General features: G+C 41.2%; 1 protein-coding gene across 1 annotated transcript; it reads right to left on the reverse strand.

Annotated features, from left to right (window-relative positions):
- Nucleotides 1-8,846: 8,846 nt before the first annotated feature.
- slc52a3 (solute carrier family 52 member 3) lies at nt 8,847-25,692 on the reverse strand. Its single transcript, XM_062052051.1, has 4 exons — nt 25,604-25,692; nt 19,928-20,976; nt 16,521-16,644; nt 8,847-11,611 (listed from the first exon to the last, which is right to left on the reverse strand). The coding sequence occupies exons 2-4, from the start codon at nt 20,923-20,925 to the stop codon at nt 11,399-11,401; spliced, it is 1,335 nt and encodes a 444-aa protein (XP_061908035.1). The 5' UTR covers nt 20,926-20,976; nt 25,604-25,692; the 3' UTR covers nt 8,847-11,398.
- Between the last annotated feature and the right edge of the window lie 1,819 nt (nt 25,693-27,511).

The raw sequence follows: 27,511 nt of genomic DNA on the forward strand, positions 1-27,511 counted from the left end.
AACTTTTTCAAAACAGATTACCGAAGAGGTTACAAAAACACGTTTACATGCAGAGTAAGTGCAGAGATGGCCTATAAAAACTTATTTTTAAAAAACGATTCTTGAAAATAATTAATCAACTATATATATATATATATATATATATATATATATATATATATATATATATATATATATATATATATATATATATATATATATATATATATATATATATATATATATATATATATCCATCCATCCATTCATCCATTTTCTACCGCTTGTCCCTTTCGGGGTCGCGGAAAGTGCTGGAGCCTATATCTCAGCTGCATTCGGGCTACATATGTATATATACAGGTATATATATAAAATATATCAATAAATAAATAAAATCATAAAATTGTAAGAATCATACAAGTATAAATAAAATAGAAAATACAGTAGCAGGATAATAATTTTAATCATTTTTAAAAATAGTTTTAAACTGTGCAATTTCAGGATTGAAGGCTACATTGTATCAAACACACCATTGTGTTTATTTAAAATACTTGAAAAAATGGTTTAATATGGAACCCTTTTACGTTGCCTCTTTTTGCCTTTCCTGAACACTTTTCTTGCAATATTTGCATCTATTTGGAGGGATGTCCACTCGTTAGTAGACACTGGTATATTTTATACACTTGTCGTTGACAGTCTTCACTGTGTTTCATGTATATTTAATGCACGGGAAAATGTCTTCAGATATTTTTCCATCCATCTTCTTCCGCTTATCCGAGGTCGGTCGCGGGAGTAGCAGCCTAAGCAGGGAAGCCCAGACTTCCCTCTCCCCAGCCACTTCGTCCAGCTCTTCCCGGGGGATCCAGAGGCGTTCCCAGGCCAGCCGGGAGACATAGTCTTCCCAACGTGTCCTGGGTCCTCCCCGTGGCCTCCGTACGTGCCCTAAACACCTCCCTAGGGAGGCGTTCGGGGGGCATCCTGACCAGATGCCCGAACCACCTCATCTGGCTCCTCTCCATGTGGAGGAGCAGCGGCTTTACTTTGAGCTCCTCCCGGATGACAGAGCTTCTCACCCTATCTCTAAGGGAGAGCCCCGCCACCCGGCGGAGGAAACTAATTTCGGCCGCTTGTACCCGTGATCTTGTCCTTTCGGTCATAACCCAAAGCTCATGACCATAGGTGAGGATGGGAACGTAGATCGACCGGTAAATTGAGAGCTTTGCCTTCCGGCTCAGCTCCTTCTTCACCACAACGGATCGATTCGCCTGTCGATCTCGCGATCCACTCTTCCCTCACTCGTGAACAAGACTCCGAGGTACTTGAACTCCTCCACTTGGGGCAGGGTCTCCTCCGCAACCCGGAGATGGCACTCCACCCTTTTCCAAGCGAGAACCATGGACTCTGACTTTGAGGTGCTGATTCTCAACCCAGTCGCTTCACACTCAGCTGCGAACCGATCCAGCGAGAGCTGAAGATCCTGGCCAGATGAAGACATCAGGACCACATCATCTGCAAAAAGCAGAGACCTAATCCTGCAGCCACCAAACCAGATCCCCTCAACGCCTTGACTGCGCCTAGAAATTCTGTCCATAAAAGTTATGAACAGAATCGGTGACAAAGGGCAGCCTTGGCGGAGTCCAACCCTCACTGGAAACGTGTCCGACTTACTGCCGGCAATGCGGACCCTTAAGCTCTGACACTGATCTTACAGGGAGCGGACCGCCACAATCAGACAGTCCGATACCCCATACTCTCTGAGCACTCCCCACAGGACTTCCCGAGGGACACGGTTGAATACCTTCTCCAAGTCCACAAAGCACATGTAGACTGGTTGGGCAAACTCCCATGCACCCTCAAGGACCCTGCCGAGAGTATAGAGCTGGTTCAGATATTTTTACCAAGTCCAATTCATACATGTTACTAAGGCTGCAGCTAACGATTATTTTTCTATCGATTAATCTATAGATTATTTTTTTCGATTAATCGGTTAATCTATAGATTATTTTTCCGATTAATCTATAGATTATTTTTCCTTTTACCGATTATTTTTTTATTCAAAATGAAGATGAAAAAATAAATGTAGGCCCGTTTTTTCAAAAGTCATGGCTTTTATTTACAAAAAAAAAGAAGTATGGCCACTCAGTCAACATTGACAACAACATGACTAAATATTCTGTAACAATGTAAACATTTAAAACTTTTAACATTTAACAAAATTAAAAGTAGCTTATTTGCTTTTTAATGTGCAAATATAAAAGTCAACATCCAGTGCAAATCTTAATATTCTGCAATAGTATAAGCATTTCAAAAGTAAAAGTATTGCTTATTTTGCTTTAAAATGTGCAAAAATAAAGATAAACATCCAATACAAAAAAGTGCAAAACGAAATATTCTGTAACAACAGTGTAAACATTTCAACAAAAGTGAAAGTATTGCTTATTTGCTAAAATGTGCAAAAATAAAGATAAACATCCAATACAAAAAAGGGCCAATCTAAATATTCTGGAGCACTGTAAACATTAAGTATTGCTTTTAAAATGTGCAAAATAAACATCCAGTCCAACACAGTACACAATAACCAATTCTACTCATTCCAGTGAGTGACTAACAGTTGTAATGAAGAAAGGTTAGCATGTCTACATGCTTTGGTTCTTTTCTTGTTTACAATATTCCCAGCAGCTGAAAATAGGCGCTCAGAAGGGGTCGATGTGGCTGGAACTGAGAGCTAATTAGCCTTCACCTCAAGCCAGGATTGCGAGTGAGCTGAGCTGCAGTTTAAGTTTCTAGAAGGTCAACGGGCTCATAGTGATGTTACTAGTAGTTGACTGGGAGGTGTTTATTATCATTTGGGGAGAGTCCGCTGCCTGATGCTCACCTGCTAAACACCTATCTGCTCCACGCTGAAGCGCTGACTACATGCGCTCTGAATACGCACTGCTGATTGGCTGATAATGCTTCGTGTGTACCAATCAGATGGTTGTGTGGGTGGGACAATGCTGCATGTGTACCAATCAGATGGTTGTGTGGGTGGGACAATGCTGCGTGTGTACCAATCAGATGGTTGTGTGGCAGTGGAGGCTGGTGACTTCCAGAATTGAGGAGGCCATTTTTTTCCGCTTGCTCACTTCACTCGCGATGGAATGTTCCCTGTTCTCTTATCTGTCTTTGTGCTGGCCAAAGGCATACTATTTGGAGTGTAAGCTATAGTCAGAAAGTTCTTGCTGATGCAATTCATTGTGCAGAGCTTAGCCTTGTGCCTTCCTGAAGAAATTACATTGCTGTAAGTCTATGAGCCTGCCTGATAATTAAGCTGAGAAATGACATTTGGATGTTATATAAACGCCAAGTGAACATGTGTAAAAGGCAGGAATTTTAATTATGTAGTTAAAAACAATTTTGTTTAGCTTACATTTTTCATTCTTCTACAGCTTCAACATGTAATCACCAATTTAATCAAGTTTAGCATATAAAAAAGATAAGATAACACTTTCTTTATCATATGTAGTTTTATTCAATATATTTAATATAAAATATGTAAAAATATGGTTCCAGTTGGCTTTATCTGCTGAGAAACACAGACAAAATGGAGTGTTATTACTACTGAGAACTAGTGGTGTAACACTGGTAGAGACATCTAATTAGTTCAACTCACATCTGGTTTAGCTGAGGGGCGGCATGCTCTCTCCTGGACTCCACTCCACAGGTTGGTGCTGGCTTCATTTACTGAGAAATACAGATCTCAAATTGCGCCAGAATCTCGCCGATTTCCGAGGTCGTTTTAAGCAAAAGTATTTGGCTATATGAGCTATAAACTTCACGGATGATAGCCAGGGGTGTTCTCTAAATTTCCTGAAAAGCACAAGTTGATAGGACACTCGTAGCCACTATGGCGAGTGTTTGTTTGACTGAAGTGGCTGGCGAATTCTCAAAATGGCTTCTGTGTTGATTAGGAAAGGAAAGGATTGATTCCAAATGAACCAGTAGCATGTGATTGGACGAACAAAATGTCAATCTTTCAGCCCTGGACACAATGCATGGTGAGGCCAGGCCTCCGTTGCCCACCCATTTTCAGTGATCTGGCCAATCACATATTGGCATGAAAAAGCATGCATTACATTGACTTCTATGAGAAGCTAATTTCCTAGGGGAGGCCTGGCCTCCCTTAATACAAACTGATAGGGAAATCTGGCCTGTTGCTTTACAATTGCAATATTGGGTTTTAGCCATGGGAACATTTAGATTTATGAACAAAACTAAAATAATATGAATATAAAAAATAAAAAATATGTTTTTTGTTAAAATAAATAAATAAAATAAATATATTTATTGTTTTTTTTAAATCTCTCTCTTCTCTCAAATTATTGGGGAGGCCAGGCCTCCTCCACCTCTATGGAGGAGCCTCCACTGTTGTGTGGGTGGGACAATGCTGCGTGCTGAGACAGAGGCAGACGGAGCAAAGCAGCTTGTTAAGACTTTAGCTTAAGCTTAGAAACTCGTTCGGTACACCCCCGTACCGAACCGAAAGCCCCGTACCGAAACGGTTCAATACAAAACACGTACCGTTACACCCCTAGCAGATACAAATGACACATTCATGTTTTTGTGTAATGATGACAACGTATGCTCGCGCGGACGATTGACTAGTTGATGGTTTTCTTTTCAAATGTTCGTTCATAGCCGTTGTGCTGCTATGATAGGTCATTTCCGCTCGACACAGTGTGCATACAACAACATTATTAGGCCGTTTATTGAAATACTCCCACACTTTTGACCACTTTTGGCATGCTTTTCCCCCCTCGCTCGCACCGCTCGCATCGTCTTCTTTGATCGTCTGCTTTGCGCTTCGCCATGACGGTAGTGTGACGTCATTATGCGACGCGTCGACGCACAAAAACGGCGTCGACGTATTTACATAACCGATGACGTCGACTACGTCGACGCGTCGTTTCAGCCTTACATGTTACGCTCGTTCTTTTTTTGGCTGGAAGATATAATGTCTTTGGAGATTCTCTCATTTTTAATATTGTTAGTCATGAACACTTTGTTTTTGGCAAGTGTCTCCAACATTTATTATTCTAGGTTGCTGGGAAGTGAAAATATCCCAGTTGATGCTTCAGGTGACCTCCAAGCAATGCAGTGAAACAAAACAAAAAACATAAGGCTGACAACCTCAATAAAAATGTACATTACAGCTCTTGATGTTGAAAGTGATCAGGTCAGACTTCTTTTTGGCAGCCTTTTTACCAAAATAGTTCAAAACACCTTTTTTGTCAGACATTTCAGACGTTCCTCTTTTCTGACTATTGAGCAGTTCTGACTGTGATTGGTTAAGTGGGAATATGCAGACTCCCAAATGCAAGGGCTGGTGCACACTTAAGCAAGCACATTATTTTACTTGTCAATTTGATTGCTTGTTTTATTCACCATTCATTTTCCTCAATGGTATTTGTGGACATTTATGGAGATTTATTTATTAGCATCCTTGGAAAAACTGCTGTGAAACGCGAAAAATGGGAGTGAGAAAGTTCCGTGTGTGCTTCTCCTCCACTGATGCTGAGCCCTGAAGTCTGCATGGGGCCAATTTGTGCTCCAATTTGCCTTCCTTATCTTTTTGTTTTTACTCAGTGTCGAGGTCAGGGAATCTCCCAATTGACCAGCGGCGGAGCATCAGCCATTGGCCCCCGCTGAGTAGCAGTAATTAGAGCCCCCCCCCCATTCCCCTCCCTCGCGTACTCCCTTCCCAGGGAACCTCTTGCTCCCCTTGCAAAGGGCAGGGGGCCGAGAGGACGAACAGCTGCCGATGGGAAAACATTCTCTTTAATGTCCATGAAATACAAGTGTCCTTCCAATCCAGCATTTTTGACATTGAAATTATTTGTTATATATAAAATGTGAAAAATCCGCATCATAAACAAACTCATCTCTACTGCAGTCTCTGCAGAAGATGATGTTTTACGACCTATTACAAGGATACTATTTACAGAACAACTTAGGTTGTTTCTGTTCCATGTATATCACCTTTACCTGGACAACAACAAAAACAACATATGTACATAATAAGGGAGAACAGGGTTGGTTGTCAGCCTTTTTACTGTGATGGGAATAATGTCATCGCCCTGAGAGTTTTGGACTTTGGACTATTTTCCCATGCTCTGCGTTGTTTCTGTCCCAGCGCTCTTGTTTCTTTGTCTCCACTTCCTGCGTGTGTTCATTTCCTGACACTTCACCTATGGCCTGAGCGCTGCCTCTCTCACCTGTCCCTGGTTGGAAATCAGGACACACCTATCCCTGGTTGCCAATCAGGACACACCTATCCCTAGTTGGCAATCAGGATACACATGTCCCTGTTGGCAATCAGGACACACCCGTCTCTGGTTGCCAATCAGGTTGCTTCTTATGCCTGCTTGTTTCTCGGGACAGGGCTGGTCTAGTACTCGGATAAAACACACTTCATAGCATCAATGCGTAATTTAGTCTTATTAGCCATCCTAGCAACGTCCTACTGAAAATAATACTAAATAGGTTAAAACCCCAAGCTAAACTGGTCATAGCTGAAGAACAGGTTGGATTTAGAACAGGGAGGAGCACCACAGAATAGATTTTCAACTTGAGAATCATTTGTGAGCGATACCTGTAGCATCAACAACACCTTTACCATGTGTTCGTAGACTTCAAGAAAGCCTTTGACCGGGCATGGCATGCTGCACTGTGGGCAACCATGAGGAAATACAACATCAGTCCTAACCTTGTCAGAGTCATTCAACATCTGTACAATAAAGCTACCAGCGCAGTTCTTTACAACGGAGCTATCGGAGACTGGTTCAGGACAACAATTGGAGTGCGCCAAGAAGGCCTTCTCTCTCCCATTCTCTTCAACATCTTTCTGGAGCGTATTATGACGGATGCCCTGGCAGATCATGAAGGAACTGTCAGCATTGGAGGCAGACCAAACACCAACCTCTGTTTTGCAGATGATATTGATGGGCTAGCTGGAGAAGAAAGAAAACTTGCCAGTCCAGTTGAAAGGCTTGATACCACCTCCCGAGCCTATGGAATGGACATCCATGCTGAAAAAAACAAAATGATGACCAACAACAACAATGGCATTTGCTCAGACATCAAAGTCAATGGACAGGCACTGGACACGGTGTCGAGCGTCAAGGTAGGTACAAGCTTATTTTTTTTGTTCTGATAAATCCACATCATCAACATTGAAACTTCACTTTCAACCAACCCCAACAGGAATGTTTTGCTAGTATGTACACAGTTAACTGTTTAACAAATAGTTAGCTAGCTATATTAAAATAAATGTTCTATTGCAGAAACACAGATCAGATTTTTTTGTCAGTCGAAACACTGCAAAGTACTTAAAATCAGATTTTTTTTGCGTCAGATTCAGGCCACATCAGGAGGTCGTCCAAATCCGATTGGAATCTGATCTTTTCAAGTGTGACTTCAATCTAAATGTCTATGTGACCCCTATTGTTGTGTGTACAGAGGGAAGGAGACGGCACAGATAACAGGGGCGTAGTATTAGCTCTATGTTTAATTATATATTTATACTATATACCGTATTTAGGCGTACCTAAAAACCTCCAATTTTCTCAGAAGCTGACAGTGCACCTTATAATCCGGTGCGCCTTATATATGGACCAATATTGAGCCACAACAGGTCTCGCAACTACGGGATGCATAACGTAACCCGAGCCTCTACTGTAGCGTCTATTCTATGCGCCTTATAATGTGGTGCGCCTTATAATGCGGTGCGCCTTATATATGAACAAAGTTTTGAAATAGGCCCTTCATTGAAGGTGCGCCTTAAAATCCGGTGTGCCTCATAGTGCGGAAAATACGGTATATAAATAACAAACAATAATATTAATCAACTAGAGAATGGCGTGTGACTAAATCCAAAAGTGTACGGTGTGTGACTATGTGCGGGAATTAACTGCTGATTGTTACCCTGAGTGTTGAGCGAGAGAGGCTTAAGTCCAATGGGGGAAAAGCAGGCTCGAAGGTCAGTGAGACAAGCAGGTAGTCGGGCGATAGCGAGGCGTCAGAAGTCCGTGTACAGGTGGGAGGTTGAGATCCAAGAGGCAGTCAGGGAAACAGAGGGAACGCGGGAAGACGAGACACACAGCTCGTAGCGTGGAAACGGAGGTAAGCTGCAGGAAAGGGCGACAAGGAGGACACAAGACAACTGAGCACGACGGGTGAGAAAACACAAAGAGAAAGACTTGCATAGAGCTTGCTAGGTTCCGCTTACTGTACAGGATAGGTTGCTACGTTCTGGCACGGGATAGCAGGTTGTGCAGGCTTATGAAGGCAGGTCTTCTCATTAGCGACAGGTGCGTTGATTGCGGAAGATTGATTGCCGCCACCAGCTGCAGCAGGAGATGAGCGCCCGTGGGCGTGTCCGAAGGCGAGCTCCGCGGAGCACTTTGAGGAATACGCAGCGGCATGCGCTTGCGCCGTGACACGTATCTGACTTTTTCTTCATCTTTGGGCAAGCTATGTCATTCGAGTGCGCGGGAAAAGATGCAGCCCACCAGCGTACGTGGATACTTCATCACAACATCCAGTTTCAGTGAGCAAAGTCGACTTTCAACAGCCAAATTTTTGGTACATCACTTGTCAATAGTACACCAATAATAGGCTAAATGTTATATATAAATATATATTTAGATTCCGAAGAAATAGCGATTGTTGAAGGACCGGAATTGACGCTGTGGCGTATTTGCTTACATGTGAGTTGAGAAATACAGCTGATGTCTGTGTCTCCTCTACTTAACAACCATAAAAAGATTAGAACCCTCTTAAATATATTACACTTTATGTATCCATTCATACATTATATAACTTTAACTCTTTTTCACTTTAACTCTTTTTCACGTAAAAAAAAACCCCACTCCTTTCAAGATGTGGCGACCGTAGCCATTTATTTTATTTTGTAGTAGTAGCAACTCCCTTGTTTATTTATTAGAACCTGGTCAATTTCCTTTGTTTTCACTTCATGGAAGTGCGCATGCAAGTGACGTCGAGGCTTTATTGGGAGTCTGATAAAGATCACATTTTACTTGCAGTGTGAACAGTCAGCTGGAAAAAATCAGATTTCGAAAAAATCCGATTTGGGCCACTTTGGCCTGCAGTGTAAACGTAGTCTGTGTGCCCGTATTTCAAATTCCGGACATTCCATGCGGTCTGGATAATTACACTCAGACAATTAATCGATCAAACTATTGATCTGTGCAACTCTAATGTGAATTGTTCATCATAAAAACATCTTTCAATCTTAATCCAAAGAGGTTCATTACGTCTTGAAAAACGTATGCAATTTGTTATTCTTATAGTCAGAATATATAGTATACTTATTATAGTATACTTTCTTCCGTAGCTGACGGTTTCGGCTACAGTTGTTGCCTTCCTCAGAGGATGTCATGTGATGCCAAAACCATGAGGTACGGAAGGAAGTAAACACACAGGTCTGGCTATCAGAATAACAAATTGCATCTTTCAAACCTTTTTTTTTTTTTTATTACATTAAATTGAAGCTTTCGGTGTTGAAACGTGTATCCCTCTCATTCTACAACTCATTGTAACAAAGGAGAAATAAACTATCAAAGACACTGACACATTGTGACAACTAACACCTTCACATCAGGATAGTTGTCGGTTGTCACAATGTTACTTCAATGGGAACAAACCTTTCAAGAAGGCAGAACTATAGATGAAAAAGTTTCATAAAAATACATAACTGAAGGGATCTTTACACAACACAAAATAAGCAAGGAACAAAAACAATAAACACATCTTTAAGCAATCCAACTGTATATGTGATATGTAGGAGATGTGACAATCAACCCCAAGGAGAATCTGGCAGCCAACCCCAACAGGAATGTTTTGCTAGTATGTACACAGTTAACTGTTTAACAAATAGTTAGCTAGCTAATAACAATAAACTGTAGGTTTCCCTTCACACGTTTTAAAGCCTAGAAGACAAATACTAAAAAGCTTTCATACCAAAGACTAAAAAAAATGGGACACATTACCTCCCTGCTTGGCACTCAGCATCAAGGGTTGGAATTGGGGGTTAAATCACCAAAATGACTCCCGGGCACGGCCACCGCTGCTGCTCACTGCTCCCCTCACGCCCCAGGGGGTGAAATGGTAATGGGTCAAATGCAGAGGACACATTTCACCACACCTAGTGTGTGTGTGACAATCATTGGTACTTAACATTTTTAACTTGTTTTAATATTTACATATTAGGTCCTCTCTCACCAGCTGTCTTATTCTAGAGATGACTATGTAGGTGAGCTCTGATCCGAAATCTGTAAACTTTTCACACCACAGTTTGAGAGACAGCGCCCTCTCTTGGCAAAATATGAGTGTTGACAATAAAGCCTGTTCTCCCTATCTATAAAGATCACTGTGCACTGACCCTCTCACTTGCTGAAATGAACAGTTAGCTTGTTTTGAATGTATTTTCCCCCCTGTTTAAAAATTCCTAGCCAGTATAAGCAAAATGTCTGAAGATGAGTAAAATACTTTTTTTTTCCTTTAAAATCCTGTCAGGCTTGTAAAATTTTAGTTACAGATTTTGGTGTTGTGCTTCTGCCACCTAGTGGTCAAACATAACATTGCATTGGTTTCATGACTTTGGGAACTATAATGAATATAAACTGAATAGTTGATTTCTTGCTATGTCAACCATTGCATTTTCTATTCTTTAATAAATTAGTTTATTTAGCACTTATTTGAAAAATAACATGTATTTACAATTTCTAACAAAATACAATTAAAGTGGAACAAGTTGATATATAAACATTAAAGGGGACCTATAATGAATGTCCTCCTTTCCGAAATGTTGGATAATCTTGTTAAACAATATCAAAACGTCAAATCATTAAGTTGATGCATTTGGTCATGAGCTTGCGCGTAGTTTTGGATGCCACTGAATGCTGTTTTTGGAGTGGTTTTTTTCTTCTTGTTTTTTTCTTTTTTAATCTGACAAAGATGTTCTGCAGTGCAAATCCAGGGTTAGACAAACCACACGCAGTCCACACTGAACCAGCACCGTCAACCTGACAACACTGGGGGACAAACCCTCCTGATTGCCAACTAAGGACAGGTGAACACCCTGATTGGCAATCAGGTACAGGTGAAGGAGCCAGTGCTCAGAAGCAGTGGTCATATCACTGCAAAACAGTCAACACTAAAGCCAAGTGAACACTACAACCAAGGAAAACACATAAAATAAACGGCAAAACATGGAAACTAAGGAAAAGGTCATATCATGGTTGAACCAATTATGACAGTGAATCTCTTACTAATACTTTTACTTTGTTACTAAGTTACTCTGACAAGGAAAACTGTATTTGAAATCACTCCTGTCCTCTTCAACAAAATACTAATCATTTTAGAGGGGGCATTTAGTGTTGCAGAAGTCCCCAGACTTGAAGAGGTTGAGGATGTTTACCAGAGGAAACATGGTAACGGAGCCCACCAGCGATCCCATTTGTGCTGCAGCTCCGCACCAAACCAGGGCGCTGTGGCTGTGGTCACGCAGGATGATGCCCACCATCACCTTGACGTAAGACAGAGTACCAGTGAAGAAAAGCCACGAGAGCACCTAATGAGGGCAAAAAAGGACAACTTTGGACACATGCTTTACTTAAATCAGTTCATCTAATTATGAGGTTATGTCACATTTATTTATATATATATTAGAGATGTCCGATAATATCGCGATATTATCGGCCGATAAATGCTTTAAAAATGTATCGGAAATTATCTGTATCGGTTTAAAAAAGTAAAATGTATGACTTTTTAAAACGCCACTTTGTACACGGATGTAGGGATAAGTACAGAGCACCAATAAACCTTAAAAGCACTGCCTTTGCGTGCCGGTCCAGTTGCATAATATCTACGGCTTTTCACACACACAAGCGAATGCCTTTCATACTTGGTCAACAGCCATACAGGTCACACTGAGGGTAGCCGTATAAACAACTTTAACACTGTTACAAATATGCGCCACAATGTGAACCCACACCAAACAAGAATGACAAACACATTTCGGGAGAACATCCACACTGTAACACAACATAAACACAACAGAACAAATACCCAGAACCCCTTGCAGCACTAACTCTTCCAGGACGCTACAATATACACCCCCGCTACCCCCTACCCCCCCACCCCCACCTCAACCTCCTCATGCTTTCTCAGGGAGAGCATGTCCCAAATTCCAAGCTGCTGTTTTGAGGCATGTTAAAAAAAGAATGCACTTTGTAGAATTCAATAATAAATATAACAGTGCCATGTTGCCATTTTTTTCCATAACTTGAGTTGATTTATTTTGGAAAACCTTGTTACATTGTTTAATGCAAAATTAAGCATAATAATATGTTAATTCCCACGACTGTATATATCGGTATCGGTTGATATCGGAATCGGTAATTAAGAGTTGGACAATATGGAAATATCGGATATCGGCAAAAAGCCATTATCGGACATCTCTAATATATATATATATATATATATATATATATATATATATATGTGTGTGTGTATATATATATATACATATATATATATATATATATAATTTATGTATGTGTATTGGAACATAAACAATCAACACATCTTTGGGAAATCTTACTGTATATGTGATATGTAGGAATATACATACATGTTAGGTCAAGAAAAAACACAGAGGCTATTTCATCCCAACAAGCCTGTTTCGCAGGTTTCCCTGCTCGTCAGGGGATTTTATGTGCGAGGAGGGAAACCTGTGAAACCGGCTTGTAGGGATTAGATAGCCTTTGTGTTTTTTCCTGACCTAACGTATATTCCGCTCTACCCCTGTATTGAGCACTATATAACGGATAAACCACAGAAACCTCGACCATATATATATGTGTATATATATATACATACATACATATATACACATACATACATATATACACATACATAAATACATGTGTGTGTGTGTGTATATATATATATATATACATTAGTGTAAATACTGGGTGTATTTATATTCATACGCTAGTATATATTAATTACTAATGATCTGTGATTAATTAATCTAATTCATCTCTATTTTAATCTCACCTAAAAATGCTGAGAAAAGTCTTCAATTTGAGGTATTTTTATTTACTGTAAATATAATGTACACATCATTGTACATGTAAAATATCACTATATTGATGCACAGATAAGTTATAACACTATAAAGTCAGCATATAATAGTTCAAAAGACTTTGTTTCTTCATAGCTTGTATAATAGATAGATTGTCTTACGCTTATAAAAAAAAATCATTGTCCACGCTAAAAATTATTGGTAGGGACAGAATGCAAGACCTCTTTTTCACCGTGGCTCCATATTATCTTTTTGCGTCCGCATTACTGAAGACACCGCACCAATCCGCCTGTCGATCTCACGATCCACTCTTTCCTCACTCATGAACTAAACTCCGAGGTACTTGAACTCCTCCACTTGGGGCAAGATCTCCTCCCCAACCCGGAGATGGCACTCCACCCTTTTCCAAGCGAGAACCATGGACTCAGACTTGGAGGTGCTGATTCCCAACCCAGTCGCTTCACACTCGGCTGCGAACCGATCCAGTGAGAGCTGAATATCTTGGCCAGATTAAGCCATCAGGACCACATCATCTGCAAATAGCAGAGACCTAATCCTGCAGCCACCAAACCAGATACCCTCAATGCCTTGACTGCGCCTAGAAATTCTGTCCATAAAAGTTATGAACAGAATCGGTGACAAAGGGCAGCCTTGGCGGAGTCAAACCCTCACTGGAAACGGGTCCGACTTACTGCCGGCAATGCGGACCAAGCGCTGACACTGATTATACAGGGAGCTAACCTCATACTCTCTGAGCACTCCCCACAGGACTTCCCGGGGTACACGGTCGAATGCCTTCTCCATGTCCACAAAGCACATGTAGACTGGTTGGGCAAACTCCCATGCACCCTTAAGGACCCTGCCGAGAGTATAGAGCTGGTCCACAGTTCCACGACCAGGACGAAAACCACACTGTTCCTCCTGAATCCGAGGTTCAACTATCCGGTGTAGCCTCCTCTCCAGTACACCTGAATAGACCTTACCGGGAAGGCTGAGGAGTGTGATCCCACGATAGTTGGAACACACCCTCCGGTTCCCCTTCTTAAAGAGAGGAACCACCACCCCGGTCTGCCAATCCAGAGGTACCGCCCCCGATGTCCACGCGATGTTGCAGAGCCTTGTCAACCAAGACAGCCCCACAACATCCAGAGCCTTAAGGAACTCCGGGCGGATCTCATCCACCCCCGGGGCCTTGCCACTGAGGAGCTTTTTAACTACCTCTGCAACCTCAGCCCCAGAAATAGGAGAGCCCACCACAGATTCCCTAGGCCCTGCTTCCTCATTGGAAGACGTGCTGGTAGGATTGAGGAGGTCTTCGAAGTATTCCTTCCACCGATCCACAACATCCGCAGTCGAGGTCAGCAGAACACCATCCCCATTATACACGGTTTTGACATTACACTGTTCCCCTTCCTGAGGCGGCGGATGGTGGTCCAGAATCGCTTCGAAGCCGCCCGGAAGTTGTTTTCCATGGCTTACCCGAACTTCTCCCATGTCCGAGTTTTTGCCTCCGCAACCGCTGAAGCCGCACACCGCTTTGCCTGTCGGTACCTGTCTGCTGCCTCCGGAGTCCTATGAGCCAAAAGAGCCCGATAGGACTCTTTCTTCAGCTTGATGGCATCCCACACCGCTGGTGACACCAGCGGGTTCTAGGATTACAGACACGACAGGCACCAACCACCTTGCGGCCACAGCTCCAATCGGCCGCCCCGACAATAGAGGTACAGAACATCGTCCACTCGGACTCAATGTCCAGAGCCTCCCTCGTGACATGTTCAAAGTTCTTCCGGAGGTGGGAATTGAAACTCTCTCTGACAGGAGACTCTGCCAGGCGTTCCCAGCAAACCCTCACAATGTGTTTGGGCCTGCCAGGTCTGTCTGGCATCCTCCCCCACCATCGCAGCCAACTCACCACCAGGTGGTGATCGGTAGAAAGCTCCGCCCCTCCCTTCACCCGAGTGTCCAAAACATGAGACCGCAAATCCGATGACACAACTACAAAGTCGATCATGGAACTGCGGCCTAGGGTGTCCTGGTGCCAAGTGCACATATGGACACCCTTATGTTTGAACATAGTGTTTGTTATTGACAATCTGTGACGAGCACAAAAGTCCAATAACTAAACACCACTCGGGTTCAGATCCGGGCGGCCATTCTTTCCAATCACGCCTCTCCAGGTTTCACTGTCGTTGCCAACATGAGCGTTGAAGTCCCCCAGTAGAACGAGGGAATCACCCGGGGGAGCACTCTCCAGTACTCCCTCGAGTGAATCCAAAAAGGGTAGGTACTCTGAGCTGCCGTTTGGCGCGTAAGCGCAAACAACAGTCAGGACCCATACCCCCACCCGAAGGCGGAGGGAAGCTACCCTGTCGTCCACTGGGTTGAACTCCAACATGCAGGCTTTGAGCCGGGGGGAAACAAGAATTGCCGTCGCCTCTCACTGCCGGCAACGCCAGAGTGGAAGAGAGTCCAGCCCCTCTAAAGAGAACTGGTTCCAGAGCCCTTGCTGTGCGTCGAAGTGAGTCCGACTATATCTAGCCGGAACTTCTCCACCTCGCGCACTAGCTCAGGCTCCTTCCCCCCCAGTGAGGTGACGTTCCACGTCCCAAGAGCTAGCTTATGTAGCCGAGGATCCGACCGCCAAGTGCCCTGCCTTCGGCTGCTGCCCAGCTCACACTGCACCTCTATGGCCCCTGCTATGGGTGGTGAGCCCATTGGAGGGGGGACCCAGGGTGCCTCTTCGGGCTGTGCCCGGCCGGCCACCAGGCGCTCGCCATCGTGCCCCACCTCCGGGCATGGCTCCAGAGGGGGGCCCCGGTGACCCGCGTCCGGGCGAGGGAAATCTGGGTCCTTTGTTTGTGTTCTTCAGAGAGGTCTTCGAGCTGCTCTTTGTCTGATCCCTCACCTAGGACCAGTTTGCCTTGGGAGACCCTACCAGGGGGCATAGAAGCCCCCGGACAACATAGCTCCTAGGATCATTGGGACACGCAAACTCCTCTACCACGTTAAGGTGGCAGCTCAGAGAGGAGATCACTCACAGAATATGGGTAATTACAACTTGATTACTGACAAGCTGAAGTGGCAAAATTGAGTTTGGACAAACATGACACAACTCTGAACCGTAACTTTTGCTAGTGGTAACATTACATGACTGGTGTCCTGGCTGGTCCACCAACATTAAAATATCTGGGGTCACCATGGCAAGAGGGAATTTTCATTATTACGAGCCAATGCACAGTGTTGCCTTTTTACTAGTGGCCAAAAACAACAACAGTCATCACTTATCATAACTACTATGAGTTGACACTATCTTGTTAAGAAGTTGAACTTTGATATTTCCTCAATTAAGCCACCAGTAAACAGTCACACAACATGTTTGTGTGTTGCTCACAATGAGTACTTGTCCCGCCACAGACCCCTGAAGTAGAGGACATGGGCTCATAGCAGCCATGGCCACGTTATAGCTACCAAAGCCTGTTCCAATCACCGTCAGCACACCCAGAAACATAAGAGACCTGAAAACAGATGGAAGCTGAAATTAGGCTCATATTTTAAGTGGCATTTTTACAATGAACAGTAAGACAGTTGTAAAATAACAAAATTCAAGAAAATGTAATAAAATTTACAGTAGTTAAGATATCTTGTATTTGGATACTTTATGGGATTTTGCCTCCATACAGTATATATCTACACAATTAGGGATGGGTACCGTATGTAATACTTTTAAAGGGACCAACCAACACTAACGGGGGACGTCACGTTCTGTTGCAGACTCAGTCGGCTCAAATACTTGGCGGACAAACAAGCACTCGAGGAAGCACTCAGAGCAGCCTCAGCCAAACTGCCTCTAGGTAATGTTGCAATTGTCCATGCCAACAAAGCAGGTATACATGATAGAAAACACTCAAACATACAGTGAGGCTTGTATTTTCAAAATGCGTTTGCTCAATGCTAATGTACATTGAATTTGCCGTAGACATGCTACTGATTAGAATTAGCAATTTTACATTACAGTTTTGAATCACAAATACAACTACGATGGACGTTGCAATTAAACACTGCCACAAAATAGTCATCCCCCGTTTATTGCTGTTAATTGGTTCCGGATAAATACATTTCTGCTAAGTAGGAATAACTATTTATAAATAAAATATTTTCATTGCTAGAACCTAAAAAACTGTTTACGACCTTCTAAACATGTTTTTTAACATTATGAGAGCCCTATAAACATAAAATAACACCCTTTAGTCACCTTCACATTATTTCAATCCAATATAGTAATGCTGTCTGAGGCTGAGCCAATCAGTGGCCACGATACTGAACACTATTGTCTGATTGGTTTGGTCTCCTCTCGTGGCCAATACTACTGTAGTATTGGTATTTTTAGCTCATTTAGAACAGTGGTTCTCAAACTTTTTTCACAATGTACCACCTCAGAAAAAAACTTGGCTCTCCAAGTACAACCATAATGACCAACATTAAAATACAGTCGCGTAGTAGGGCTAAGTATTCTATAAAAAGAAGGCGGAGGTTTTATTTAACATGTATATTCAATATTCTTGGCCACTGTAGCATTACACACAGTTTGAACAGTAACTCTGTGTCTGAATATAGGAAAATAAAACACTTTACTTTAATCAAGTGATTCATTAGCGTACAACTACACAGAGCCCACGTACCACGCGTACCACAGTTTGAGAATCACTGATTCAGCCTATTTGTATGCTTGTGGTGAAGCTGCAATGTGGTGAAGCTGCAATATTTGAAGCACGATGTGGCGATGGACGACTGTACTTACAGTATAAACACTTACATTACCCTTTTGTTAGGGCGCAACAAAATATTAGATTCAGCTTAATGGCAAAAACTACCCTGACTATGCAACACATCATATAGCCTATGCACTACTGCCATCTAACGTCTAGGAATTACAACTGCATGCAACGTCTACTATATAATACTTGCAAATGAGACTCAGAAGTGTAGGAAATCAACAACAAGACAGCAGTTATCATTATCAGCTCAGTGGTATATGTTAAATAAAAACATATGATTATAATATTAAACAAATTAATATTCATTAACACATGAACCGGAGAAGTACCAAAAATTGTTACCATTGAGTATCGGTATCTCACATTCACACTTATGGACGGTTTAGAGTCCTCATTTAACCTAACATACATTTGTGTGGGAAATTTGAGCAAATATTTGCACCCTTACATGTAAAAAGCAATAATAATACAAAACCCAAAACCAGTGAAGTTGGCACGTTGTGTAAATCGTAAATAAAAACTTAATACAATGATTTACAAATCCTTTTCAACTTATATTCAATTGAATAGACTGCAAAGACAAGATATTTAATGTTCGAACTGAGAAACATTTTTTTTTTGCAAATAATCATTAACTTAGAAGTTAATGGTAGCAACACATTGCAAAAAAGTTGGCACAGGGGCATTTTTACCACTGTGTTACATGGCGTTTCCTTTTAACAACACTCAGTAAACGTTTGGGAACTGAGGACACCAATTTTTGAAGCTTTTCAAGTGGAATTATTTCCTATTCTTGCTTGATGTACAGCTTAATTTGTTCAACAGTCCAGGGTCTCCGTTGTGGTATTTTACACTTCATAATGCGCCACACATTTTCAATGGGAGACAGGTCTGGACTACAGGCAGGCCAGTCTAGTACCCGCACTCTTTTACTACGAAGCTACGCTGTTGTAACACATGCAGAATGTGGCTTGGCATTGTCTTGCTGAAATAAGCAGGGGCATCCATGAAAAAGACCTTGCTTGGATGCCAACATATGTTGCTCTAAAACCTGTATATACCTTTCAGCATTAATGGTGCCTTCACATATGTGTAAATTACCCATGCCTTGGGCACTAATGCACCCCATACCATCACAGATGCTGGCTTTTCAACTTTGCGCCTATAACGATCCGAATGGTTTGGTCCGGAGGACACGACATCCACAGTTTTCAAAAACAATTTGAAATGTGCACTCGTCAGACCACAGAACACTTTTCCATTTTGCATCAGTCCATCTTAGATGAGCTTGGGCCCAGTGAAGCCGGCGGCGTTTCTGGGTGTTGTTGATAAATGGCTTTCGCTTTGCATAGTAAAGTTTTAACTTGCACTTACATACGTAGCGACCAACTGTAGTTACTGACAGTGGTTTTCTGAAGTGTTCCTGAGCCCATGTGGTGATATCCTTTACACACTTATGTCGCTTTTTGATGCAGTACCGCCTGAGGGATCGAAGGTCTAGGGCATTCAATGTTGGTTTTCGGCCTTGCCATTTACGTGCAGTGATTTCTCCAGATTCTCTGAACATTTTGATGATATTACGGACCGTAGTTGGTGAAATCCCTAGATTCCTCGCAATCGCTCGTTGAGAAATGTTCTTAAACTGTTAAACTGTTGAACAATTTGCTCATGCATTTGTTTACAAAGTGGTGACCCTCGCCCCATCCTTGTTTGTGAATGACTGAGCATATCATGGAAGCTGCTTTTATACCCAATCATGGCACCCACCTGTTCCCAATTAGCCTGTTCACCTGTGGGATGTTCCAAATAAGTGTTTTTTGAAACATGTTGCAGGCATCAAATTCCAAATGAGCTAATATTTGCAAAAAATAACAACGTTTACCAGTTACAATGTTAAATATCTTGTCTTTGCAGTCTATTCAATTGAATATAGGTTGAAAAGGATTTGCAAATCATTGTATTCTGTTTTTATTTACCATTTACACGACGTGCCAACTTCACTGGTTTTTGGGTTTTGTAGTACCTGTTCTGGAAGAACATGGCAATGGTGCAAGCCACAGGGTTAGCCACTGAAGCCAGAGCAGCAGAAAGGTGATAGGCCAGGTTCCCGTATGGCATGCAGGAGTACGTCTGTACGGAGGGCAGCACGCCGTTGGTAGCACCATTAACCCACACCACCAGGAAGTAGATGAAGGCCAGCTGGTATACAGAGTGATTGAGGCCTGCCAGGGGAGGAACTATCTGGCTCTCTTCCTTGTTCTGGCATCTTAGGTCATCTCCATCAGTGTCCGCAGCAGGATTGTCCAGCCCTGAGCAGACTGGCGCCACTGAGTCTGCCACTAGGTGTTCACTCAATGGCAAACGAAGCCTGTTCAGCGCCACAAACGCAGACAGACTTATGCACATCATGGCTGTCAGGAAGGAAAAAAACACCTCTATGGAAAAGTTGGGTGGGAGATACTGGGTTTGGAGGAACCACCCGTTTCCACCTGTGTGGTTTCCTGCAGCTTGAGACGAGTTAACACACTTGGCCATACCCACGCCTTGGGCGAGAGCAGCAACGCCAGGGAGGAAGCCACTTAGCCCCTCTCCGATGAAGTATGTGGTGATATACTTTGCCGGGAGCCGGGTCATGAAAGGCATAAAAGTGACGGACGAGGTACAGTCCACCAGCGAGAGGAAGAAGGTGATGATGAAGAAGGCCGTGCTGTGTGAGGCACCAGCCACGATGGTGGTTTCATCCCAGAAGAAGGCCAGCAAAATGCAGGACAAGACGCCGACGGAGAGGATGGCGTAGATGACGGCCCGCTCGTTTATGCGGCCCGGGCTCAGTTTGTGCATGAGCGTGATAAGCAAGGGTCCCACGTTGGCCAGCTGGATGATGACGGTCAGGTAGGAGGGCAGGTCCCAGCCTTCAGGGAGAGTGTTGACGATGAGTGGAAGCTCCACCCACAGGCCGTTCACTGCCACCCAGGAGCCCAGGCCAAAGGCACAGGCGAGCATGTGCACCAGCAGCGACATCCTGCAGCAGCTGGACAAGCAGGATAATGCAGTCTGCTGCCAAAATTACACCTACAGGATGAAAGGTGAAGCAATTTGGTAGCAATTTCTTTTTTTTGTTTTTGAAACAGACTGATTAAAATAAATGAATGTAATTTCCCTTGTCCAGGGTGTACCCTGTTTCATCTGACCACAGAACTTTCCTCCAGAAGGTCTTATCTTTGTCCATGTGATGTCAGATGAAACCAAATTTAGCTGTTTAGCCACAATACCCAGCAATATGTTTGGAGGAGAAAAGGTGAGGCCTTTATTCCCAGGAACACCACACCTACCATCAAGCATAGTGGTGGTAGTATTATGCATTGGGCCTGTTTTGCTGCCAATGGAACTGGTGCTTTACAGAGAGTAAATGGGACAATGAAAAAGGAGGATTACCTCCAAATTCTTCAAGACAACCTAAAATCATCAGCCCGGAGGTTGGGTCTGGGGCGCAGTTGGGTGTTCCAACAGGACAATGACCCCAAACACACTTCAAAAGTGGTAAAGGAATGGCTAAATCAGGCTAGAATTAAGGTTTTAGAATGGCTTTCCAAAAGTCCTGACTTTAACGTGTGGACAATGCTGAAGAAACAAGTCTGTGTAAGAAAACCAACAAATTTAGCTGAACTGCTCCAATTTTGTCAAGAGGAGTGGTCAAAAACTCAACCAGAAGCTTGCCAGAAGCTTGTGGATGGCTACCAAAAGTCCCTTACTGCAGTGAAACTTGCCAAGGGACATGTAACCAAATATTAACATTGCTGTATGTATACTTTTGACCCAGCAGATTTGGTCACATTTTCAGTAGACCCATAATAAATTCATAAAAGAACGAAACTTCATGAATGTGTTTTGTGACCAACAAGTATGTGCTCCAATCACTCTATCACAAATAAATAAGAGCTGTAGAAATTATTGGAAACTCAAGACAGCCATGACATTATGTTCTTTACAAGTGTATGTGAACTTTTGACCACGACTGTATACATATATATATATATATATATATATATATATATATATATATATATATATATATATATATATATATATATATATATATATATATATATATATATATATATATATATATATATATATATATATACTGTATATATAGATATACTGTATGTATATATATATGTGTGTGTGTATGTGTATACAGTATATACTGTATATACAGTATATACTGTGTGTATATATATATATATATATATATATATATATATATATATATATATATATATATATATATATATATATATATATATACTAAAAATACAATAAAATACATTTAAAATATGTAAACTAAAAAAAATACAATTAAAATAAACGAACCGATGTTGAACATGGCTTTTCATAATTAGGTTAGACTTAGTTAAATGTGGCATGTGACTCGCAAGCCAAATTTTGCCCACCCTTCTGCTAGCTAACGGTACTTACCGATGCACGAATAAGTCCAACTTTAATTTATAGAGCCCTCCAGATGTAAAGACACGATGTGCCTCCAATCTTTTCTTCTGTAAATCTGTGTCAAGTGAAGTGAAGTTGTAGCGAGGAAGCGAGCTGTAACATCTTGGTTTAAATCTTTCAAAAAATATTTTTCTTAACAGTGTATAAATCCACTCCTTCCCATTTTAAATATTTTTTCATGATCGCATATTAGTGGAGGCCCTTAGGGATATTTTTGTTCACTTTTGTCTAAAAGCGCCAAATTTGGCACAGGTGTAGCTAAGGGCATACTTAAATGATTTAGCTAGGGCGCCACCGACGGTGACCTTTGGGGTCACCACAGCGGCCAATCAAATATGGCCGCCACTTGTAATAGCTTTTGTCTCTAACATTTGAAACAGATGAGCTACAAATGTAAACTTGGAGTCTAGTTCATGTGTTTTGACAATTAGATATGTGTTGAAATGCTCATTTTTATTTTTGGGTGTATCTAGACCCCTAATTTGCATATTTCCAAGTGGCGTTTTGCTATTTTGAAGACATTGGACGTAACTTGGGCATTGTTAGGAGTAAAACCTGATGCAACATGCATGATTCCTTTCTAATGTTTATATGAAATGTCGGGAGGGAGGGGGTTGGGGTTGCGACATTTTGAATACATTGGTTTCGCTTAAAGGGCAACTACTATTTGGCTACTTGCAGGTGAGGCCACGTCTTCTTCTCTCCCTTTTTTATTTTTTTTATTTTTTATTTTTTTATTTTTTTGGGGGGGTGGGGTTGTTGTTGTTTTCGTTCCCCAATTACTTGACAAAAGCTGCACCAAGTGTGCGCATCCAGGTTAGTGTGCTGGACCCTCATTGTTGGTGCATGCACCCTCACATCCACACAATGAGGTGCAACAGATCCCAGATTTAAAGGACTTTCATCGCCCGCTACAACAGTGGTCCCCAACCTTTTTGTAGCTGCGGACCGGTCAACGCTTGAAAATTTGTCCCACGGACCGGGGGTGGTGGGGGTATGTTTTTTTTTTGGTCATAAAAAAATACAATCATGTGTGCTTACGGACTGTATCCCTGCAGACTGTATTGATCTATATTGATGTATAATGTCGGAACCAGAAATATTAATAACAGAAAGAAACAACCCTTTCGTGCGAATGAGTGTGAATGAGTGTAAATGGGGGAGGGAGGTTTTTTGGGTTGGTGCACTAATTGTAAGTGTATCTTGTGTTTTTTTATGTTGATTTAATAAAAAAAACAACCACCGGGCCCCGGTGGTTGGGGACCCCTTCTGTAGATCATCCTCTTGAAGACCAATAGTATCCTTTCGAGAGAACATTCTTAAAAAGGTACCTATAGGTACAGAAATGTTCTAGTCTCATACCTCCATTTTTGCCAGTGGAATTGTTCACTTGACTGTGTACCGAACACAAAATGTACAAACAAAGAACAAAACACGTTGACTGCGGAATCTGGTGAAGAACACTCAACTACTAATAATGTGTGTAGCTAAGGATATATATTGTACAACTTGCTTCTTATTATTTGCAGCGTTCCATTACACACACAAGTAAAATGTCCCTTGAACTACACACAGACACACACATATACACAAACAATTCATGCTTGTACATTCCACATCTTTCAAACATGGCATAAACTTTGCACAATACAAATGATTTGCTACTTACCCAGATTTAAAATTTTTATTTCCAGAAATGTCCCCAGTTTTAAGAGCTATTTAGTTAATTTTAGTCATTGGCTTTACATCATAATCTTAATTTTAGCATGAATATATATATTTTCTTGATTCTAATTTAAAAATGTTAAAATTGAGAAAATAACTATTCAAAAAATATATTCTGTAGTAAAAAAAAAAAACAATAAAAGTTATTTTTGCTTGTAATGAGCAAAAGAATCTGCCAATGGAACAAATCAAAATTGTCTTGGTAAGATTTCTTAAAATAAGACATATTTAAGCTTTAAAAACCTAAAAGTGATCTTGAAATTAGCAATTAAAACATATTATTAGCTGTACTAGTGTTGTAGTAGTATTTTTTTCCCTCAGAATATATATTGCCTAATAACATGTTATTGTGTCTCACTGAAAATGACTATTTAGGGGATTGTGACTTGTTGGAAGTTTGTTGAGATATTTTGACTAGGAATTAGAAACATAGAAATGTCTTGTTTAAAGATTCTGCAACATCCCGAGGGTGCTTGATTTAAGAATTGGAAGTTGAATAATGCTTGTTTTCAGAATAAAATACTTATTTGTATCTCCAAAGCCCTGCTAATTTCTCGATATAAAATTATTAATTTAGGGTGTCTTATCAAGTCCAATTAACTCGCTGCACGGACAGATAATTTCACTGATTTTTAGTTTTTAGTTTTCCTAAATTCTAGTCTTATCATCTTATATTTTGTCAGCTCTTTCTGCAGTGCACTGGCACCATGTTACGACACACTCTTAATCCATTCTTGATATTATTATTACGGTAACACTTTAGTATGAGGAACATATTCTAAGTAAAGACTTCATTTAGAGTTATTTGGACGCTAGGGGAACATATAAGGGTTAGGGTTAGGGTTACTAATAAGCAATAATTCTGAGGTTATTGAGGGAAGACTTTTAGTTAATGGCTTACTGGTTGTATAATAAGGCCATGCAGAATAAGGCATTAATAAGTACTTAATAATGACTAATTAAGAGCCAATATGTTACTAATTTGCATGTTAGTAAGCAACTAATTAATGGTGGATATGTGTTCCCCATACTAAAGTGTTACCATTAATACTATTGTATACTATTACAACTCAGCTGCACCCTTCAGACAAAAGTGAGGGGAAATCAATGAGAACCTAAACGAAAGCTATAAATCGCTATAACTTGCCAAAAAAAATATATACTCCCTGACTGCAGTGCAATTTAAAAACTTAAATTTGAGATAATATTTGATGAATATGTTGGGGGAAAAAAAGTGGTGTTGAGGTTTCAGACAACTGGTTTTACTTCCTCTATGACTTCCGTTGGTGTCTAAGGACCATGTGAGCCGCATCACTGCTCACACATGATGAGGGACGAAAATCTAGCACGGACACTCACATGCAACTCCACGTTAGTAACAATAACATGATCATGACACACACACAGTATCAAATGATACTGTGTGCCCCCCTACATGTTTACAAACGACACAGGCTGTACTTACGTGTTGTTTCTGTCCCTGCAGGCCTTAAGACTAGTGGCTGTCATCCCACAAAGAAGTGCATAAAAAAACAAGATCTAGTAGTGTGTGGGGTCACATGGTTGCTGGTTGGGTCAGAGTCCATCCAGCAGTAAATACTGCATAATTGAGGACACTGACTGCTTTCATAATTAGGTCAAGTCAGTCATTACGCATGTTTTGGGACAATGGAAAGCAAGTACCATTACGCACTTGATCTTACACAGTGCAAATGTTTCACACTACAGGCCATGAGTGAGGCAGCTTGTGACTTTACAGGAAGTAGGCACTTCTTCTTCGCTGTCTCTCATGACAAGTGCAATCTTAAGAGGGGAGTTATTAATGGTTGCACAGGGCATATGGACATAAATATTATTATAGGAGGCATGTTATCAAGAGAATTGATAACAGATTCACTAATCTGAAGAGGGGAAAACAAGTGCTTCATATAGACAGAAATCACTGATCTAATAATACAAACAAAAAAGGCATGAAGTAAAAGATGTGTGAATAAAACAATAACAACTTAGAACTAAACTATTAACTATCAAATGCATGTTTCCAACTGTAAAACAAAGAAACAGGTGTAAGCCAATGTGAACATACATGGACATAGACATACAACGTCGATTTCAGCGTCCTTTAACCTTTTCGACCTCAGAGCCCAACTTTTCCAGGACAGAGGGGCCCGGGGCCCTTTCAAATATTAACACAGAATTAGTTATCTTACTCTTCATTTTAGTCATATTCAATAAATATATCTAACCTACTTACAGTTGACAACCTTGTCAAATGATACAGAATAGATTAGAACGCGTTATTGTCATCCTACATGAGAGCATGACAAAAATACAGGTGGCTAGCTACTGTTAGGTGCAGTTGAAATAAAATGAATATTATTGTTTACATTGTATGTGTTAACCAAAAAGATTATTATTTACTAAACACATAAACATTAGGCTCAGATCAGGCTGAATATAAAATATGTATGATCCAAATATACTGCATAAGAAGGGACTAAAAATTAACGGACAAAATAATTTACATACACTTTTGTGCTAAAATATATAAAACTACAACAAAAATTAATGTTTCTTAAGTAAACTGTCAGCAAAATTCAAGTGAAAATGAAAATACAGCTTCACCACTTTGGTTATAATTTTTGCACTGAAGAAACATGTGTATGACTTCAACTCCAAACTTCTTCTGTTCGTTTGAGTCTTATTATTGCCACAAGTGGTGGAAATGTGTATTACAATGGAGTACCGCTCCAGCCCATACGGACCACGGCTGAGGAACAGGAATTTTTTGGCGGCCCTCTAGGGGGCGCTCGCGGCCCAACAATGGGCCCTATGGTTAAGAAACACTGTTCTATGCGTTAACATCTAAGCCTGACCATGTGTTTGTCTTGAGGGACGCAGCCTGGCTTGCGATGAAAGTTTCCTCCAAACACTTCACCTGCTTTCAGCTAAGTGTAGCAAAGGTCAATTGCAATGGCCACAGTTCACCAGTAGAGGGCTATATTGGTAAACAAGGTGCACAACTCATACTGTATGTGTGTCAAAACAAGTCATGGTGTGGATGTCCAAACTTTCTTTTACACTTTGTAGTTTGTTTCCTGATATAGTGGTACATCAACTTAAGAGTGTTTTTTTTTTAGATAAGAGCTGTCACTTGAATATTTGTTATGCTTTAAGATGCAAGCAAAAATTGTAGTTATAAGCATCAAGAAACAAGAAGCGTCTGGTATTCATTGAATTAAAGAAAGAAAATCATCAAAAACATGACTTGGTGATGCAGTTTGAGCGTATCACTGCTAGCCTGCACCACACTGAAGCAAAATGACTCTAACACTAGCCAAGGATTTTAAAATATCTAAACAGCGGACATTTA

The sequence above is a fragment of the Entelurus aequoreus genome, linkage group LG07 (assembly GCF_033978785.1).
Source record: "Entelurus aequoreus isolate RoL-2023_Sb linkage group LG07, RoL_Eaeq_v1.1, whole genome shotgun sequence".
Taxonomy (NCBI): domain Eukaryota; kingdom Metazoa; phylum Chordata; class Actinopteri; order Syngnathiformes; family Syngnathidae; genus Entelurus; species Entelurus aequoreus.

Bases quoted from the DNA above. Each gene is read 5' to 3' on its own strand.
- slc52a3 (XM_062052051.1), bottom strand. From the start codon at position 20,925: ATGTCGCTGCTGGTGCACATGCTCGCCTGTGCCTTTGGCCTGGGCTCC. The intron at 16,645-19,927 runs GTACTACAAAAC...ATCTGTTTTCAG, and splicing joins GCCATGTTCTTCCAGAACAG to GTCTCTTATGTTTCTGGGTG. The intron at 11,612-16,520 runs GTGAGCAACACA...TGCCCTCATTAG, and splicing joins TGGCGGGACAAGTACTCATT to GTGCTCTCGTGGCTTTTCTT.